This window comes from Sinocyclocheilus rhinocerous, unplaced genomic scaffold (genome assembly GCF_001515625.1).
Source record: "Sinocyclocheilus rhinocerous isolate Xijiao unplaced genomic scaffold, SAMN03320098_v1.1 scaffold1307, whole genome shotgun sequence".
NCBI classification, from domain to species: Eukaryota; Metazoa; Chordata; class Actinopteri; order Cypriniformes; family Cyprinidae; genus Sinocyclocheilus; species Sinocyclocheilus rhinocerous.
Window position 1 is genome coordinate 609,123 of NW_015631048.1, and position 21,779 is coordinate 630,901.

General features: G+C 37.0%; 2 protein-coding genes across 7 annotated transcripts in view; both read right to left on the reverse strand.

Moving 5' to 3' along the window:
* LOC107741140 (kinase suppressor of Ras 1-like) overlaps positions 1-3,313 on the reverse strand; it is a 32,236-nt gene extending 28,923 nt beyond the window's left edge. Inside the window, exon 1 of the mRNA XM_016553739.1 lies at positions 2,881-3,313. Within this exon, the coding sequence (XP_016409225.1) occupies positions 2,881-3,102 (222 nt within the window). The 5' untranslated portion in view covers positions 3,103-3,313. The remainder of the gene's footprint in view (positions 1-2,880) is intronic.
* Positions 3,314-8,801: 5,488 nt separating this feature from the next.
* On the reverse strand, positions 8,802-14,543 carry LOC107741139 (CUE domain-containing protein 1-like). Of its 6 annotated transcripts, none has more exons than XM_016553736.1 (10): positions 13,994-14,543; positions 13,774-13,904; positions 11,807-11,933; positions 11,195-11,429; positions 10,243-10,308; positions 9,872-9,961; positions 9,688-9,781; positions 9,333-9,391; positions 9,153-9,225; positions 8,802-9,070 (listed from the first exon to the last, which is right to left on the reverse strand). In XM_016553736.1, exons 1-9 carry the CDS (start codon positions 14,300-14,302, stop codon positions 9,155-9,157), a joined length of 1,182 nt encoding a protein of 393 aa, XP_016409222.1. In that variant the 5' UTR covers positions 14,303-14,543; the 3' UTR covers positions 8,802-9,070; positions 9,153-9,154. The 6 variants fall into 6 exon arrangements, with proteins under 6 accessions (XP_016409222.1, XP_016409221.1, XP_016409219.1 ...); XM_016553735.1 differs by having other exon boundaries at positions 8,802-8,888; positions 9,637-9,781; XM_016553733.1 differs by having other exon boundaries at positions 9,637-9,781.
* Between the last annotated feature and the right edge of the window lie 7,236 nt (positions 14,544-21,779).

A 21,779-nucleotide genomic window follows, 5' to 3' on the forward strand; every position in this document is an offset into this window, starting at 1 on the left:
AGAGAAACCTGGGCTGCTTACCTGAAACATGATTAACCACCTTTAATTTACTGCAACCACTCGAGATACAAGCTCTAAGAGAAGGAGACACAGCCAGAAAGTGCTACATTAGACATAAAGAGGAAGCAGGCTGAGAAAGCGCTCCCCGGCGGTGACTCCATCATTTCCTGTACACTTAACGGCCCAGTAGTGCTGATTTGGAACATAGGTAGAACATTCAACTTCCTGTTAAAGCAGGAAGCAGACCTGAAGAAGTCGGTTTGCTGTTCCTTTTATTAAATTGCTCTAGAATTTTTTCTTTGACAAAAGTGGCCTACTCAATACATACAATATATATCTGTACCATATTGGTTATTGACCAATATTAGATTTTTTTAACATTATTGCTGAACTAAGCAGAACTTAAAGGGATAGTTGACCCAAAAATGAAAATTCTGTCATTGATTGCTCACCCTCATGTCATTCCAAATCCGTTTTTTGATGAAATCTGAGAGCTTTCTGACCCTGCATAGACAGCAACATAACTGAAATGTTCCCAGAAAGGTAGTAAGGACATTGGTAAAATAGTCCATGTGACATCAGTGGTTCAGCCGTAATTTTACAAAGCTGCAAGAATACTTTTTGTGCACAAAGAAAACAAAAATAACAACTTTATACAACAATTCTTCTCCTCCAAATCACGTCTTCCGCCATTATCGAGAGTTAGGGTTATGTAAACAATGCTTGCGCGTGGTGCTGCTGACGTAGAACACGCATGCGCTGAGCATCGTGGTGCTCTCAATAATGGTGGAATATGTGATTTGGAGGAGAAGAATTGTTGAATAAAGTCATTATTTTGGTTTTCTTTGTGCACAAAAAGTATTCTCGCAGCTTTGTAAAATTACGGTTAAACCACTGATGTCGCATGGACTATTTTATCAATGTCCTTACTACAGTTCTGGATCTGGGAACATTTCAGTTACGCTGTGGTCTAAGCAGGGTCAGAGAACTCTCGGATTTGATCAAAAATATCTTAATTTGTGTTGCGAAGATGAACGAAGATCTCACGGATTTGAAATGACATGAGGTGAGTAATTAATTACAGAATTTCCATTTTTGGGTGAACTATCCCTTTAAAGAATCAACTTGCTGTTCTTTTACTAAATTGTTTTTTTTATTTTATCTTTGGTGGAAGAAATAGCTTATGATGTACAAAATATCTGTACCATATCGTTTATCAAGCAATATTAATGTATTTTTTAATTTATTAATATTTAATAGTGCATTTCCCCTCATTTAGATCACTTTCACAGCGAACGCTAACTTAAAGTTGCACTTTAAAAACACAAACGATTTAATAACACTGTTAAATGCAATCTTAAGCAAGTCTCAAAATTAATATATTTTTCATACAATAAAAAAAATGGCATACAAACTATTTTTACTCAGAAATTGCTAGTAAATTTCACAATTAAACAGCAAGCAACACATTGAACTAAACATGAAATTTTGAATGACTGAAATAGTATTTTCCTTGCAAAACATACAATAATCTGTGAAAATCGTATTTTACAGTGTACATTATATTATGATTACTCAACTCGTAGCATTCAAAACAATTTTAGTTTCTCATTTATTTAGAAAAAAAAAACATATAGAATTTTAATAATGCATGCTCACAAACATCAAATGGCCAATCGTAACGAAAAAAGAGACAAAAATATTAATTTTATACGGTCACATAAATATAACTACTCTTCTTGGGCCTTTAACCCCCAATCAGGACCAGTTTCCTTTTAGATCAGGAAACACAGATCCGTAACACTACATAAAACCTCTGAGGTGCTCCACAAACATCTCAAATCTCCAAAACAATCACTCTGGTGCATGCGGTCACATCTTCACCTAATACTCAAACTACAGGCCCTCTGGGACTGTTTGCACACCATCCACCCCACGGCTGCATTGATTCCTCATTAATTACCCCTACCAGTGGAGCAATGGGGCACTTTACAGGTGAAGCACACATCAATACTGACAACTAACCGCCAATGTTGTGGAAGTCAGGGTGAGACGCTATCGGCAAAATATCACACAGACCAGACGACAGTCCAGTGAAGGCCTTTACTTTCAAAATATCAGGACTGGATCTGTTTCGGAGATGCTGCAGGGATGCTGTGCTTTACGCAGCATCTCACTGCCAAGAATATTTCACCTAGTCAACAGAACCAGGTCAAATAAAGCCCCCACTGGGTTAGTGTGCTGTGAACTACATGCATAAGCCAATGCTCAGTGTTTTCCCTTACAAAAATGCACCGTGGTATTTGTGGTGTTTTATTTTTGATGTTTTTAGATTATATTGTGCTTCCAAAATTTATAACTATAGAAACAGTATATGCCACAACTGACATAAAAAAATCTGAAAACTTCTTATGCTCATTTATGAAGAAAGTACTGTGGCTGCACCATTCTTACCATAGTACATTGATATTGTGCTGCTATACGATTACTTTGAAATTTACACCTTAGCCTAATCCACAAACCATTACTATGGCAATACCATAGTTCCTTTTTTTGCTGTTTAATGGAGAACCCTGGACAAAATTCTTCAGGAAACCCTGGTAATACCATGGCATATTTTTGTGTGAGAGGTTCTATCACATCACTGTGCGTTTCTAAAAATACAGCATCACAGTACTGTCCAAATTCCAAGTATTACCACGGTACCCTGTACAAGCATGGTAATACTAAATTGGTAAATTGCAATAAGAGGGGTTCAGTCCCAGTCCTGTGCGCCTCTAAAATGCACCACAATAAATAGCTGCAGTGCAAAATTAGGAAGAAACAGTAATAAAGCGCTCTTTCGTGACGCTGCACTTCGGCCCCTCTCGTCTTTATTACCTCTAAAGTGCGGATCTCCTGCTGCGTGAGATCGTTGGACGCCGCGCATTTGGTCCGGAGCCCTTGTAAACTGGAGATGGAGATGTCGATCATGTTCTGGATCAGTTCACACTGGTGTAGCGCGGCCATGGCTGCGACACCGCCGCCGCTGCCCCTGCTGCTGCTGTCCCTCTGTTCATCACTCTCCTCCACCATCATCAGCCCCACTCTAACACCGTCCATCCCACTGCATTGGGCACGCCGTGAATGGAGAGATGAGTGCAACTACAAATAATAATACAATCCACATGCACTACAACAGACGCATGCCATCAGACTGTCCGAACGGACGATAGATGCGGTCTACACTGGGATCCACGACGGAGATGTGGTTTGAGGTAATCCCAAATCCAAGTGCACCGTGGAAGCGCGTCGTGCGAGCTGCTCGTTGTGCTGCGAGTCTCCGCTCACTTGTCTGTCAGCTGTGGGAAACATCGCACGACGCGATGCGCGCTGGGAAATGAAGTCCGTACGCACATGACTGTAGGGCAGGCTAATGATAGATAGATAGATAGATAGATAGATTTTTAAAATTAAAAGTTATTTAAAACTAATTTAGACATTTAATTTATTGTTATAGCCTACATAATATATTTTTTATTCATTTTTTTTTACCATGTCTGTTTGCTTTAATAACTCTAATTCTAAATATAGGCCTATAGCTTTTTAAAAAAAGTACTTAATTCATATTTTGAATAATATTCCCTCTGTAGAGAACTGTAGGATCCTGTTATTAAGAAAAGACACTTTAACCAGTAATTTCCATACGAAATGTATTTATTTTTTGACAGATATTAAATTAGTTTTGTAAAGTAAATTTGTAAATTTATCACTGAATTTGTGTAAACAGGACCAAAATGTGGTTACAACCTTATACATAATTTTTAACGACTAAGAGAAAACTTCTAAATAAACAAATAGGAACTAGGAATATTTCATAATAATTTTTGCACATGCAGTCAGTCGTAGAGGACACTGAAGAAATCAATGTACTTGTAAACTCGTTGTTTATATTTACATAAAATGTGCTGAATTGTGGTGTCAGATATTTTGGTGTGTTTTTAAAAAGGAAAGGAAGTTGTCATGGCCAAATCCCTGGTCTGAAACGTCCAGGAAGTCCTCTTTATGATACGACTTCAAACTGTGTCATATATGGTCTCTTGGAAATAAAAAGCAGGATATTTAATATCTTGACAAATCTGAGCACAGTTTAACACATTGTTGAGATCTCTTCTGAGGAGACGTGCAAAAGTACAAGACACATCTGTGAAGCACAAGACTCAAACCAAAACCCATATTTGTTCTTATTTAACTTAAATACCGTTTAGGAAAAACAACTGCAATATTAATGGGATTTTATTAGTGGTTTTCTTTCCTTAGGGTGTCCTCAGCTCAAACAGAGGGCCTTTCACATCTTAGGGTCTAGAATGCAATAAATGAAGGTGGAAATTCACCCCTTTGCTTGCCTTGTGCTTCCGTACAAGCACGAGCATGTTTAATCACATTTATTAAAATATAAAGGGGTTAGAAGGATTTCTCATCTCACTGTGAGGGTGTGATGTTCCCTCACATCAAACGCTCAATCTGACTGCTGAGTCACTCTCCAAACCTCACCTCCTCTTCCATCTGTCCTCCATCTCACTCTCTTTCTCTATCCTTCCATCTGTCCTCCATCTCTCCATCTGCGTGCTGCATAACACTCAACATCCTCCCCAACACATACACACACATCTCAGAGATAGAACATTATTCTAGGCACCCGCTGAGGTCTGGTTTGCATGGATGGATTATAGTCCAAACCGGTAATGTCCAAACAATGAGAAAAACATCTTAATTTGTAAATATGAGAAAGAAAGTCGCAGTTCAGTACTGCGTGCTGCATAACACTCTACATCCTCCCCTTCAACACATACACACACATCTCAGAGACAGAACATTATTCTAGGTGTCCGCTGAGGTTCGGTTTGCATGGATGGATTATAGTCCAAACCGGTAATCTTCAAATAATGAGAAAGAAGTCTCAATTTGCAAATATGAAGAAAGTCGCAGTTGAGTAAAACAATGCCTTAAAGGGATACTCCACCCCAAAATGAAAATTTTGTCATTAATCACTTACCCCCATTCTTCGCGTACAAAAAGTATTCTCGTCGCTTCATAATGTTACGGTTGAACCACTGATGGCAGATGGACTATGCTGACGATGTCTTTCATACTTTTCTGGGCCTTGACAGTGTAATTTACTTGGTAGTCAATGGGACAGTCACAAGCCTCCCGAAGACGAACGAATCTTTTACGGGTTTGGAACGACATGGGGGTAAGTGATTAATGACAAAAATTTTAATTTTGGGGTGGAGTAACCCTTTAAAGTCTAATCATGAGTGTAATGTATAAAAAAAGAGACATTAAAATATGTCCAGAAATCTCCTTCATTTCTTTCACACATTGTGATCAATATCGATTTCATCCGCATAGTTTATTTCCAGGTGTTGGCCCACTAGCCCAATCTGTATGTAAACCGTGCAGGTGTCTCCTGTTCAAATTTGATCTGAGACATTTGAGCATTTATAGCGGTAGAAGCACACACATGCACAATATATGAGCATGTTTTCTCATCTCACACCAGCAGACTGATTCAAATCCTTCATTACAATGTAACAGGGATATGTATATATATATATACAGTGGGTACGGAAAGTATTCAGACCCCCTTAAATTTTTCACTCTTTGTTATATTGCAGCCATTTGCTAAAATCATTTAAGTTAATTTTTTTTCCTCATTAATGTACACACAGCACCCCATATTGACAGAAAAACACAGAATTGTTGACATTTAACAAGCAATTTTATCAACAGTCACTTAAAATGAACAAGCACAAGTAATATCATAAAGTCAGAACAGTACAAGAATACAAATTTTAAAGGGGTTGTTCAGTCTGTCATTATTTACTCATCCTCAGATCTTTCCAAATCTTTATGACTTTAATTTCAAATATCAGAATATTTCAACTGTTTTTGTTCATACAAAGCAATGTTATTTTAGTAATATTTTTTGACTATATATATCTTTTGTGTCCTGCAGAAAAAAAAGTCATTTGGAACAACATAAGGGTAAGTATCTGATGTCAGATGTGTAATTTTTGGATGACCTATCCCTTTAAGAGTAATCAAGAGTAGTTATAAAGCTAGTGCAGAAGTTTAAGTAGATATCTACATTTAAAATTTTAATTTGAAATGAACCAAACAGTCATCATTAACTCCAGCATTTTCTTCAAGCTGTTTCTCTCACCAGTCAGAGTGTCAGGTGAACATCTGTATGCTGATGACCGCATGAACCTCTTGTAGAAACTTGACCTTTCCATGCAGACAGAAGAGCCGTCATATGAGAGTATGTTTCATCCAAAAACCAACCATACCATGACCTTTTCCAAGCTATTATGATAAGTTTTAGTATTATATCTGATGTTATTGCATTCTTAAAACTCTTTGGTTAAACAAAAATTGAAATTAAACCAGGTTCTAAATCAATCATGTGAGAAAGTTTCAGTGCACTAAGCCAAAAAAAGCCTACAAAAGTACTACAGACAAAGTGTGGCTTCCACCTGGCTACTGCCATGTCATCATGATACTCACACTCTATTGGTCAGCCTGAGGAATCCCTTCCCAGGATACAGCAGATTAAATTGGATTGTGGGGAATCTGATGGCAGAGATCATCCGTGACCAGTGTTGGGAGTAACGCATTACAAAAGTAATAATATTACAGTAGTATATTACGTTTTGCTGTAACGCAGTAATATAACGCATTACTAATAAAAGTTGGGTAATATTATTACTCGTTACAATCTCAGTAACGCAAGTTACAACGACATATTTTAACTCTAAATTAAGTGGTGAATTTACCGTTTTGGCTTGTTTAGCAACTTATATTTTTCATTCTTGTTTTCTTCTGAAACCGTTCAAAATTGCCTATAGGCTAGGTGTTGTGTTTATTGTTTGTACATGATAATATTTCGCTTTATTTACTGGTGTTATTTATTATTGTTATGAATGTAATAATGTGGTTTCTGCTTATCTGTGTTTAACCTAAACTACAACGTAACATTAATGTAGACCTACATACCGGTATCTAAATATGATTTCATATATTTTATGCTATATAGACCTACCACATTACCCTCCACTGGGTGTAGAATGAGCAGCAATAAACTACATTTTGGCACTTTATAATACTTCTGTGGATATTTTGGTGAAAGTAACTCAAAAGTAACTCAAAAGTAGTGTAACGCATTACAATTCAGAGACAGTAATATTGTAATGTAACTAATTACTTTTAAAAGACAGTAACTAGTAATATATAATGTATTACATTTTGGAAGTAACTTGCCCAACACTGTCCGTGACACAGGCTTTCAGTAAATACCCGACTGACACGTCTTTTCAGTCACATTTCAGACTGTTTGTGTCTGCGGGGCAGGTGGTGCGGTGTGTGCTTTTGTTCCATTTATGCTTTGTGAGATCAGATTTGAGATTATTTTCGAGACCTAGGTAAAAAGGCCACCAGTCGCAGGATCTGGGAGTGGTGCATTATGGGGCTTTGAGGTAGACAGACATGGCTATAAATAAATCCCCGATTCTGCAGACACCAGACAATGAGCAGAAACACTCGGACACGTGAGCACCCAAAGCCAGCTCTCTCTCTCAGAGGCCCTACAGGTGTTTAGGCTGTTCCTGATAACAAAATAAATGGCATCTATCACAGTAATGACAGATTATGACTGAAAAGAAAAATCAGATTGTGTTTGAGATAAACAAACATTGAACAGCGAGGCACTGTGTATAGCTCCATCTGCTGGACAGTTACAGCAGTTTCCAGAGACTAAGCATGAGCTTGTTTATCATGTTCGTTTATTATAGGTCAAATATGATGGCGCAGTGCAAATAAAATGTCACAAACAATCGAGGTCAACGGTGCCAACAATTAATTTAAACTAAAATAGGCAGACATTTCTATCAACCTCTCTATATCGTGCATATGTCTATATTAGAGTGGTTTGATGCTGATTAGTTTAACGTACACAGTTTGGTAATACTGACACCTAGCGTTGTGGATGCAGCATCAAGCAAAAGCAAAAGTTTTAATTTTCCGAGGCTATCGTAAAATATTCTATAGTCAAAAATTATAAATTTATTCCATAAGTGACAAGTGTTTAATAAAAGGGAACCTATCAAGATAAAGTGCGTGTTCAGTTTGTCATGATGTGACCAAACGTCTGCCCCTATGAGGAGACCGGCGCTCTATTTTTATTGTAAATTGTGATTTCAAAGATATTTTGTGTGAAGTGCTATTCATTTCTTTATGTTTAAAACGTTTTACTGAGGAGAAAAATGTCTATGTGAGCCTTTAAATCCTAACATCCCTCCTCAGCCCACTACATTACTATATCACGTAATCATACTCATTAATAGACTGGCTAAATCGATAGGCTATGTTTATTACGCAATAAGACACAGTTTTACATTTTTTCATAAATCTGATGTCTTTTTAAACACTGGCCGAAAGATTTGTTATACTATGTTATTTATGTTATGATAATTTTTAAATGTGAAAAGCCCTTTAATCAACCATGGTTTTATTATATTAAAACTGTAGTAACAATTTTTGGTGAATTGATTACCATTTGTATAACCACAGTTTTTCTACAAATACCATTGTTAAACTATGGTTAGTGTAGCAAAACCATGGTTGATTTGTGGTTACCATTGTTGAACTACTGTTACCAATATTGCAATGTGCTTAGCCAGTATTATAAATTAAACTCAGGACTTGAATTTCGTTTTAGAAACAGTTTTGGTGGAAAACATTCAGGTACAGAAATGAGTCCTGAGTCCCAGCACAGCATGAGCACTGTCCCGACACAGCATTCTTCTAAACACCACCAGATCTGCTACACCTCATCAGAAACCAGACTGCTGAACCAGAATTTTACAAACAATATAGAACTATGATGATTTTATGGCTCAGGTTTAACTAAGCATGGCAGGAAACTAGTGAGTAAAATCTCGATCTTCATGATTCTTCAATCTTCAGAGCTGTTGAAACAAGCTCTCTAAAGCAGAAACCACTGGCTGCTCCAGCCAGGATTCATCCATCTCTGAGAGATCATAAAAATATGTGCTAATTATCTAAATTTGTCCAATGATTTAAGGATGTTTAGTGTGTTTGTGTGTGCTTACCATTACATCACTTCCTTTGACTCCTCCCCTTCCTCTCTTCCTGAGAGTCTCTTAAATTGGCTGTCATCCTCGGCTTATAGACACACACACATATTCACTTTATAAGGTTTCACCAAATGTTATACATTTATGCAGTGCCAATACAGTTCATGTTTGCATTTAGATAAGGAGAATATTTACCCGATGGCGGACCCTCGACTTCTTCCAGGAGATTGACGGTGGAGGTTGCAGAGCCCAGACTGAGAAGAAGTCAAGGACCAAACACACTACAACTTTAATACTACAGTGTCATATAGCTTCTAAGATGTATTTTAAAACTAGCACTTTTAACTTTGAAAAGTTTACCTTTTAATTCATACAATACATATTACAACAAGCAGATCAAATAATCCGATTTAGACACACACATTACATTGAAACTAATAGCTAGACTAAGAAAGATCTAGAAATACAAACATAAGAAGTCCTTCTCTACACAACATACATAGATGCAAACTCCAGGTAGCGACTGTCAGGGCTGGACATGTGAGGATATGACTGGTGTTTGGGCAGAGCTCGCTTTTTGGACTTCTTTCTTCTGCTCTTCTCCGAGAATGATCTAGCAATTTCAAAGAGCTTCTTCCTAGTAGCTGTAGGTAATAATACAGCGGTCAGAAAGGGGCGAGAGCTCAAGCCATTACATGAGTTTGCTGTTAAACTTCAGGTCTGTGTTTTCTTACATTTGCCCATGTGCTTGAGTTTCTCCAGGAATAAGGCATCGTCAGAGACTGATGAACAGGCCTCCTCAGACCCCAAGCCACAATTATCACCTACATCAAGAGTTAGACATGAGCGCGTCAACTTATGACTGCTCACATTTACAATTCTCCTTTGTGTTCTGCAGATGATAACAGAAATTTCATTTTTTGGTTAACAGAATAATTTAGCCTTATAATAAAAAAAATAAATGCGGCAAAAGTGTAGAATATGGTCCCTGTAGGCCTTTATCTGAGTGTCATTTTATGTGGCGGCACAGACAGGTTCAGATGAAGCTTCCTGTCAGTGTTTGTGTGGCAGACGTGGCTGATGGATGAAGATGAAGGGAATCTACCTTCGGCGGAGTTCTCCGTGCAAGCAGATGAATGACCACACTGTGTTTTCTCGCACCTCTGACGATCTAAAACACAGCAGGTAAGAGGGTCACTGAGGGCAGGTGAAGATCAGCCGCTCCAGAGTGAGTGGAGTGAACAACACAACACTGCACACAGTGAGTGAGGAATGAAAGCTGTTCTCACACACACACACACACACACCTATGGGGGTTATTTGAAATGCATTTTAGCAGAATGATAGGAGGAATGGTTTACAAATGTGAGAATGAAAAACACTGCAAATCTTTTTGCAAATAGAAAGGGGATTAAAATTGAGCATGTAGCACTAAATTCAGTTAATTGTGAATTTATTTGTATGGTGCTATTCATTATACAAATCATTCCAAAAAGCAGGTAAGATGTGGAAGAAATCTTGGAAGGAACCAAGACTTTGAAGGGACCCAAAATATGGTAAAAACTGCGAAAAAGATGCTTGAATGCAATGTTGGTTTATGAATTCTTTAATGTGAATGATGGGTTTTCCTCACATGGAGAAATCCAAACATTATTTCATCTTATGTGAAGTATGTTTGAGAAATGAGTGTGACAGTGTGCAATGTGTTTCTCACTACATTTCACTAAACCTTTGGGGGGGGGTGTCTGAAAATGTTCCCCACAGTAATGTAATGTAATAAAAAAAATAGAATCCACTTATTGTGAACGATTTTTGGCCTTGTAATTTAAAAAAAAATAAAAATGTTATAACCAAATCTTCTGGTAAAGTGACAAGAGTTCTCTTTGGTGTTGTTTGTTGGTCTTCTCCAATCATTTAGTCCACTTAAACTCCACCCCTTTCTGCTTTAATTTTTTTTCTTTTCCATAATCCATTTCACTCAGATGTACATCCCAATATGGAACACAATGGAATTTGCATTGAGGTCAGCATATACATATGTGTGTGTGTGTGTGTACCTATCTCCAGAGCTATGAGGAAGTCTCTGTTACGCTGTAGCTCTTTCATGAACTCCTGATTCTGCAGGAAAAGGGCTATTCGCTCGTCCTCTAAGTACTGTTTCAACTTCCTGTCCTGTTCAGATGACCAAACACCACCTGACAGGGCACTGCTGCTGGACGAAAGCTGCGTCAGGGACGACAGGGAGGAAGAGGAGGAGGAGGAGGAAGGCTGAGACAGGTTGCTTTGAGAACGCTGCAAGAGAAGGAAATTGCTAATTATATTTTTACTGAAATTGTCAAAAAATCTACCATGAGACAAATTAATTGGCTTTGACATTAACTGAGGTCCTCAAATCAAGATGTAATGCTTGGTGTTGTAAACTGAAGATTTTTGTTTGTAATTTTGAATGAAATTGTGGCTGGAAAAAAAATGGTATGCATAAAATGCAACAAAAATACATACAGTATGTATGATATGGCCACTGTATATAAACAGAGCGAATTTGGACAGATTTTGAATCTGGATCTGAATCTAAATCTTTGAATCTGGGGCTAAATGTTTGTTGATGTAAACATGATATTTAGCCACGATTTTAATACAGAATACATGTTAGTGGTTTATAAATCCACCTGAAGACTTTCTGACTGCTGAGGCAGGATACGCAGGAAGTCATCAGGGAGGTTGCCTAGTAACGGTGGATTCCAGTTCCTGTATCTGCCGACCTGCTGATGCCCAGGAGGAGGATAATCATCAAACCTGACAAAATAATGAGTACAAAAGAAAACAAATAATTTTTATGAAACACACTCCTGAAATTAGAAAGGCCTGATGGGAATATCATGATTTAAATAATTTTTAAGACACTGTTGTTTACCGAGTTCACACACTAATAGGTCAGTAACTAATTTTCCATCCATATATTTTATGAGAATTTTGTAATATTACATTAAAAAACACTTGATGGAAATACCAATCTGTGCATAAAAATGTATGCACTCAACTGAGGTGGAATAAATTCCTCAATGCACAACAAAAAACATATGCCTGAACACATGAACAGATCATTTGACTGGATAAGTGCACTATCCACCAGTGGACTAATGTCATTGTACACCGTCTCAAATGTTGCTTTAGTAATTCTGAAATCCCTAGGCAAAAGTCTGTCATAAAAATGATTTGGTTACCTCACAAAACTGTCCCACACAATCACATTCCCAAACATCAGATATCTTCCTCCAAACACAAAATAACCCGACAGTGGTTGTTATTGCGTTTTGTCTGTGCGCTCTGAGGCTCAAGTAATTTATTATGTAGGAAGACAGAAGCTAACAGTGGCTTCCCCAGTTGCAGCAACTTTTGTTTTTATTATTAATGCTTGCTCCAGTTTCCCAGTAAGTGATTTTGTTCTTTCGAACGCTTACTTGATGCGCAAATGTTTCATGCGATATTCAAATTTTCAAAAGAGTTAAAAGATCAAGTTTGGATGGAAACATGGCTTTTGATGTAAGTTTGGATTACAGACATAACTCTGAATAATCAAACAATGTAGTCTTCAAGACTTTGATGCTTTGATGCAGTAACATCAAACTAATAAGGGACACAGAAACCGTTTATTCACTAAAGAAAGTGTCAATTTTTAAATATTTACACAACTTAAAGCAGCAGACTAAACTTGAGAAGTAAAGCTCATCAGGACAAACTTTGATGTTGGCTTTTGATGTTGTCTGAAAGAAAAAAATAATAATATACAGTAGTATATAGTATATTGTTTTAATGTTTAGCATATTGCTAGAATATTTTATCATTTGGCTAGCATAAGTTACCATGTTGCTACACTAAAAAATGCTGGGTTGTTTCAACCCAACTTTGGGTTAAAAATTTAATGTAAAATTTAACCCAACGGTTGGGTTAGTCGATATTTGACCCAAAGTTGTGTTGAAACAACCCAGCATTTTTTAGAGTGTAGCGTGTTTTAGCATATTTTAACATTAAACTTTAAATTATATAATTTAGCATGTTATCCCAGGGTAGTTGCTAGGCTTTGCCAGTGATATGACATCTTCAATACCCTCCAGGATAGAGGCCGGTATGGGTTTTTCTCTGGCCGATGCCGATGACAACATTTAGAAATCAGGGCAGCCGATGGCCGATATATGATGCCGATATATGAAATGTTACAAATTTGGTCTTAGACGAAGAAGAAGAAGAAAAAAGAAGAATTGTAGATCAGTATATGGTGGATACACTTTTTATCCAATAAAACGACTTGAACTCTGATGGAAACACATTTACCGAATAAACTCCTAACACAAAAATAATCTTATGTAATTTTGCATCAGCAGATCATGTGATTGGATAACTAGTGGACCAATCTCATTGTAAACCATCTCAAATGTTGTTTTAGTCATTCTGAAATGCCTGAGCCGATTCGGTTTGAAGAGAAGGAAGAATAAATAGTAGCTGAAAGTTGTCACGTCAACATAAAAAGCATTTGAACAAAGTGAATGCAGATACAATATCTCTCTCACATATTAAAGTCTAGTGTTATTATTAGTCATTTCTTCCAATAGGAACCATGAATAGATGTTCTTCTTGCCTGGGTGGTGGTGTGGATGGAACATCTACGGGATGTTTTCTGTCATAGATGTGCATGTCATAGGAGGGCGGCGCGTAGACTGGTGGAGGCTCCTCATCTGAGCTGTCCGACTCCAGCGTTCTCTCCAGGATCTGCAGGAGATTCGATGGGAAGATTCTTTTGTGTACCAAGATCTAAAAATGCCAGACTTCTGGGTCTCAATAAAAGTTCCTAGACTCACCTCTGGAAGGATGCTGTCCTCAGAATCCGAGCTGTCATCCGTGGCCTGGCTGTCCAAGCTCATCTGCAGTAGCTGGTCAATGGTAGAGTCGACAGCACCATGGTTGGCCCTCAAGACACACTCGATAACCTCATGCTCCATGCTGGGGAACATCGTCTTAAAGTCGTCCATAGCCTGGCTAAACTCCAAATGCCGGACCTGACGTGGAGGCCTCCTGCTATTGAGCTCTCCTGAGGCAGCGTCGCTCCCTCGCGTACCACTGCCATGGTTACTGTTCGCGTTACTCCGGCGGAAAAGACTGGTCATCATTTATAGCACCTCCCTCCCACTCAAAACTGCCCATCCACCGCAGTGGCTCCACCCCTTGACCTATGCACCGCCTCCAGTCACGCCCGTTATCCACTCATGATGCCCCTGGAGGTGAGCTTCTGTATATAGAGGGGCAGCATTGGACAAACTTTTCTTCTGCTGCTGATAGCTGAGACTCAACCACATCCAGGGCTGGCTGGGATTCCCAGAATGCCTTGCTCTCACTCTCACAGTCACCCTCAAAGCGCTAATTTATTGAGATGCACCTGTACTTACATGTATGTGTTTGCGAAAATAGTTTTTTAAAAATATAACAATTACATGTAGTCTCTCAATTAATATGAACGCTGTTATTTTAGTGCTATTTACCATCTATACTATTTTAGTATTTATTCATATTTTGAATAAATACTTTTGTTTTTATATTTTCAGTATTTATTTTAATTTTACTTCAAGTTTTAGTAATTGTTATGTGCTTTTTTTCTTTTTTGTGTTTCTTTTTAAATATTTCTATATAGGTTTAAATTATTTTTATTTCAGTTTTAGTAATTTTAATAATTCAATACTTTATTTTAATACTTTATTTATTTATTTATTTCAGTTTATATGGAGGGCCAAATTACTCAAAATTAAATCATTAAATAGATGTTGAAATAAATAAATAAATCGTTAAATACTTAATTAAATAATTAAATACATAAATAAATGCAAAAATAAATAAATAAATATTCATTCATTCATTTCCTTCACATTTCATTTTAAGCGTTACGGGACGTGCCGACAAACAACCATAACCCTAAAAAAGAAATGTGGAGCAAATAAATAAATATAAATAAATAAATGAACAAATGAATGAATAAATAAATATATATGCATTTAATTATTTAATTATGTATTTAACGATTTATTTATATATTACAACATTTATTTAATGATTTAATTTTGAGTATTTTGGCCCTCCATAAGTTAGTTGCCAAGGCAATAATGTAATTCAAAATGTAAGTTTTTCATCTGACATTTATATTTAGTATTTCAGCTTTATTTCAATAAACGAAAAATACTTTTAAATTGTTTTATTTTTAGTTAACAGTACACTCAATATAAGGCACCCAAAACAGCATTAACCTATATTTATTTATTGATTTTTGGTAGATTGTACAGTATTTATTTGCTTTAACATCAGTGTATCAAATAATATAATATAATATAATTCATATTAAACAATAAATAGTAGTTAAAATAGTTTCAGATGTGTCATGTGAACAACCCCAAAACAATTATAGAAATGGTTATAGATCGTCAATTTAAATCTTTACATCTATTTGAATTTTTTAAGAAAATTTATTATTTTAAATCATAACGCACACACTTATGCACACATATGAATAGCATGAGTCACACAGTGGATGGTCCCCATTGGACATTAAATGGATCAGGGTCATTAACAAACAAGGCTTCCATTAAAAGGCAGGATAGGTATTAAACTCTTAAAAAGGGCACATTTTGCCCTCACACCATACATGATCGGATACTATGCTCACGTATGTGCAGTGTGCTTCACATGCCCATATATGTATCTATTTCCTTACCGTCTGTCTGCAGAGGAGATGCAGGCTCACACCAAAAGATCCACCAGGAAGCGACTACAGCCAGCAGTATAAACCTTTAGCTCCCATCACAGGCTGCGGGCTCCTCCATAAAATCCGTCATCGGAGAGGTTCGGATATCCCTCGCTCCCATTTTCATCTCTCCACATTAATCTGCACCCAAAACCAAACAGGCAGTGCTAAATATAGCCACAGACTCTGGCACAGTTCGCCAGTGAGCGCAGGAACAGTAGCAGCTTAGTGATGTGTCTCTGAAGAAGAGCGGCTGTGCCCTTGTGAATAACATACAGCAAAGACTGACGTCATCCATAGTTAATACACCCGCTGAGCTGATATCGGTTAAGCAGGGGTCCGTGTGACCCTCTGAGATGGATTAGAGCTGGAGGAATGCCACACAGAGCAGGATCTGATTGATAATTGTGAAAGGGATCTCAGCACGGTGGAGGTGTCACCATAATGGGGGAAATCATCCTTCTGGTGCAACACAGGAAAGCTTGTTATTTTTAATTACGGCCATCATCGACAGTCAATGTGATCAGAGTCTGCTGGTCTTGTCTCCATGGCAACCCCCACGACTATCAATCCCACAGTCGTTGGACCCTTGGAGGAAGTGATTCATTAAGGAAGCTCAGAATAAACCACAGCAGTGGTGTTAAAGCACCGAACCCAATTAAAAGCTTCAATCAATCTTGCTGTTTGTCACACACTTCATATGAAATCAATAAAAGTCCCACTGTAAGTGTAAAGCTTTTCGGATACAAAACTCAAGCTGAATTGAATTGGGTGAAGGTCAAACCTGGGGTCAAGAAGTCATAGAATTCACCCAAAAATGAGAATTTTGTCATTTACACACTTTCATTTGGTTTCAAAGCTGAATTACATTTATACTGAACGTACTTCCCCTGTAATAAGCTATAAAGGCCCGTTCACACCAAGAGTGATAACTATAACGATAACTTTATTAGCGTCCACATGCACAAGAATGTTCTGTTCATAATAAGCACACTGCAGTTTTGTTGTCTGCTGCTTTAAATGCTTTAAAGCAGGATATTCTGAATGGCTATCAATGTTTTTATCATTCATTAGCTGAAAAAAACAATTTTTTGTGAAGGTGATTCCAACTATATCGATCCTCTATATTGTTATCGTTATGGTGTGGACTCTGCCGTTCCTTTAAACTTAGAACAATGTTTAAAACTATATCTATATAAAGTGTTAAATAAGTAAGGAATAATTGACGACGGGCCGTTGAATTATTAGAAAAATAATGCACGCGTTGTGGCCGTTACACCTCGGGTGTGCATTATTTTTCGAATAATTCAACGGCCCGGAGTCAATTATTCCGCTTATACTACGGTTACCACACCTCAAGGCATCGATCAGATTATATATTTAAAGGGATTCGTCCAGTTTTTGTACTTAAATCGCTATTGTGAGTAGGATTATTTCTTCCGCATCTCATCCAACGCCTCTTTTGCTAGTTCCAAAACGTCATTTTAAAGGGGTCATATGATGCGATTTCAATTTTTCCTTTCTCCGTGCGTTTCCCTGAAAATAATTGCACGCCTCAGAACGCTCGTCAGCCAATCAGATTCAAGCATTCAACGGCCCCGTAGTATAACTATAGTTAGCATTCTTTGTATGAACGGGTCTTCAAAACGAGTCAGTGAGTTGAACTCAAGAAATGAATCAGTATGTTTTGTGAATCAATCATAATGCATTGGATCAACTGATTTGATTCAATAGAATGATTCATATGACTTCAGAAGATATTCTATTTTATTGTGCTTTTGAAGCTTAAAAGATTCAGTATCTGTTTAGTGTTATTGCATGGAAAAAATTTAATTAATTCTCATAAAATGTACATTTTGTGTTCTATGAAAGAAAATCTGTTACACAGGTTCACTTTAATATTACACTCTTAAAAATAGTTGCAGAAGTGGGTTTTCACAGCAATGCCATTTTTCACCTTTTAGTGAATAATTCTTAAAATTACTATTTATTTTCCTTAGTATGAAGATCATTTAATAGCTTTTTGCACTATATAGAACCTTCTGTGGAATGGAAAGTTTCTATGGATGTTAAAGGATCTTCACAGAAGCAAATAAAAAATTTTAAGAGTGTAGGGTGAACAAATAATTTCAGAATTATTATTTTTGGGTGAACTATTCCTTTAAAGGTTGAACAAATCTTTCATGACTCCTTTTGGAACAGGACAGAAGTGTGAAGCTGGCATATGTCAGCCCCGTCATTAATAATAAGCTATAAACAAAGTTTTAATGAAATTTAGAAGGCAGTCCCTGCCAAAATGATCCCAGTCTCCCTTTCTTTATTACTGTGCCAAATTCGGATGCTTTTCTGGCTGATTCAGTGGCCAAGAGAAGAGTGCAATCCAAGCGGGCAGATTGTGGTGTCTGACAAGGAGAGCTGTTATCACCACAGGAGTCGTCTGTGGGTTAGTGCTTATGTCAGAACACACGCCTGCTGTCTATGTATAAAAGTAGCAGCACGTTCACTCGCACCTCTCTACACTATGCTATCATTAGCTCTAATGGGGCCAAACCCATGAGGATAAATTCCAGCAGTCGCTTACACACTTCCAAGATTTTTGTTTTAATGCATTTTATAGGAACAGAATGGAAAATAAATCTATTGCAGATTGCATTGAAAGGAATTAAGCATTTTCCCAAAGGCTTTTGTAATGTTCAGCCTAAAGAAAAGGGGAACAGTTGCATAGAGTGCACAGAACCAAAAGCATGAGCAGGGCTTTGACACTGTCCTTGTTTCTGACCTGGTTCCTCTGAGATAGAAGGAGAGGACAGGAAGGAACAGTGCAGAGGGGAGGTGACAGTCCAGTACTTTTACAATACCGTTTAGACTAATACTGAGGCAATCAAGTTGCGCATCACCTTTAAATACCATAACAACTTATTATTTCATCCAAAAATGATAATTAGCTGAAATTAGCTCACCCTCGGGCCATCAGTTTGTTTCTTCATCTGAACAGATTTGAAGAAATGTAGCATTATATCACTTGCTCATCAATGGATCCCCTGCAGTGAATGGGTGCCGTCAGAATGAGAGTTCAAACACCTGATCAAAATATTACATTAATCCACTCCAGTCAATCATTTAACATCTTGTGAAGCAAAAAGAAACTTCTTGATTTTTTTATCAGCTGTCTGAACTCTCATTATGACGGCACCCATGCACTGCAGAGGATCCAACAGTCCATTTTCTTTTGAAGAATGCTGGTAACCAAGTGGTTTCATGTCCGATTGACTTCCATAGTATGGACAAAAATACTATGGAAATCAATGGAACTTGAAACTGTTTGTTTACCAACATTCTTCAAAATATCTTGTTTTATGTTCCACAGATGAAAGAAATGCAATGCAAAAACTTGGAATGACATGAGGGGGAGGGGAGTAAATAACGACAGAATTTTCATTTTTTGGGTGGACTATCCCTTTAATAGAATCTCTGCTCTTAAACCATAATATAATGAGACTAAATAAAGTCAGATATTAGAGGCACATGGTCACTTAGACTTTTGGAAGTAAATGGATTCCATCCCAAAATCCTTTGGGAGGCCAAACATCAGTCTGTTATCAGTTAATAGGACACCACAACAGAAACCAAATAGTAGGCTGTGGAAAATGTCATATCCTAAAATGTCACATAGGCCTAGTATTCTACTTTTTCTAGTAATTTTTTTTGTAGTTTGGTATAAAAAATACTGTGATAATACTGTGAGGTATTACTTTTTTGCACGTTTTTTGCTTTCAGAGAAATAAAAAAACGTGCAAAAAAGTAATACCTCACAGTATTACATAGTAAACTATTATTATTACTACTATTATTATTTAATTGTTACATGTAGACATAAATGGACCAGAGACACTATTATAATAATAGAATTATAACTGAACAGCGCTTCTGTATTTAATTTGAAATCAATAAATGCATAATCAAATCATTTGGTGGGGAGAGGAGCAGTAGAATGAGGATAAGAGCTTACCAGCTGAAGAGATCGGCTCTGATCACATTACTCGATGTTGCATTCCTCCATGTTGTACATAAACAGTGAAACTGAGTGCGTGACAGCAGCAGACCGCGGCGTTCACAGCGCGTCAGATGGAAGCTCTTTATCGGCTCTTGAGCGCTTGAGCTGCGGGCAGATTATCCTCCTCTCACCGCGCTCAAGAGCAACCTAGCGGATACAGGTGAGTAAAGCATCCCATTCATTCCAAAAGATAAAATCAACTCCTGAGGCCCTATTACATAAATATTCATTTATGTATTCATTTCTATGAAAAGATGTTATAAAGTATTATATTCATCAAGAATCAGAAGATTTTTTAAAAGAAATTAATATTTTTACTCAGCATGGATAAATTAATTTGATCAAACATAACAGCCAAAAATTATATTTCAAATAAACGCTGTTTTATGAACTTTCAATTCATCAAAAAATCTTGAATATAAGCCTAAATGTATCAAGGTGTCCACATAAATATTAAGCAGCACAACTTTTAATATTTCTTGAGCACCGAATAAACATGGAATGATTTCTAAAGGATCATGTGACACCGAAGACAGCAGTAAGCTAATGGCTATAAAAATCAGCTTTGCCATTACAGGAATAAATGACATTTTAAATGATTAATATATTAATCAATAAAATATTCAAACAGAAAACAATTATTTTAAATTGTAATACTATTTTACGGTATAGTAGCCTACTGTTTTTCAAAAATATTTAAAAATCTTGCCATGTACTCACACATTTTAGAGTTCAAAATCATAGTTATTAGTTTTCTGTCATTACAATATCACAAAATCATCTATTAATAATAAGAATAAACAGTTCTTCTGCCTAACAATTCTTTCTTCTACCGAACGAACAACGCAGCTTAGATTAACGTTTATTGGCTATTTTGCGATTTCGAACGCAGCTCATCCAATCAGAATATAGAGTGTGTGTGTGTGTGTGTGTGTGTGAGTGCGTGTATATAGTTCAGATGCAAAAGCCTCGGGTGTCGTAATTGTATTTTAATGGCAATGAATAGGTTCTTTTGAAATAACTGAACATAAACGTATATATATAAGACCAAACGTTAACACAGAAAACCCCTCAATAATATAGCTTATAGAGGCGACATATAGGGTGTAACCACTTGTTTTCTGTTTCAATAAAAAAATCTAAATTATTTATTACTTAAGTGCTCAATGTTGCTGAAACATCCAAATTAGATGTTTTCATGAATATGAATGAACGAAGAGAAATGATTTTGCGATTTCGAACGCAGCTCATCCAATCAGAATATAGAGTGTGTGTGTGTGTGTGTGTGTGTGTGAGTGCGTGTATATAGTTCAGATGCAAAAGCCTCGGGTGTCGTAATTGTATTTTAATGGCAATGAATAGGTTCTTTTGAAATAACTGAACATAAACGTATATATATAAGACCAAACGTTAACACAGAAAACCCCTCAATAATATAGCTTATAGAGGCGACATATAGGGTGTAACCACTTGTTTTCTGTTTCAATAAAAAAATCTAAATTATTTATTACTTAAGTGCTCAATGTTGCTGAAACATCCAAATTAGATGTTTTCATGAATATGAATGAACGAAGAGAAATGCTCTTCAAATACTAGGCTAATACAGCTGCCTGTACTTACAGACACGGGCAGATGGTGAACAGCGGCGCCCTGAAAAAAGCGCAATTGTTCTTTCAATGGGGCTCATTGTCTTTTATCCCCGTTGTGAGGCGACAGTGAGGGGTGAAACAAAAGACCTTGAACCCGAAGCACCTGCTCATGGACACAAGATTAAACCCAGGGTTGATTGTATTGGGATCCCAGG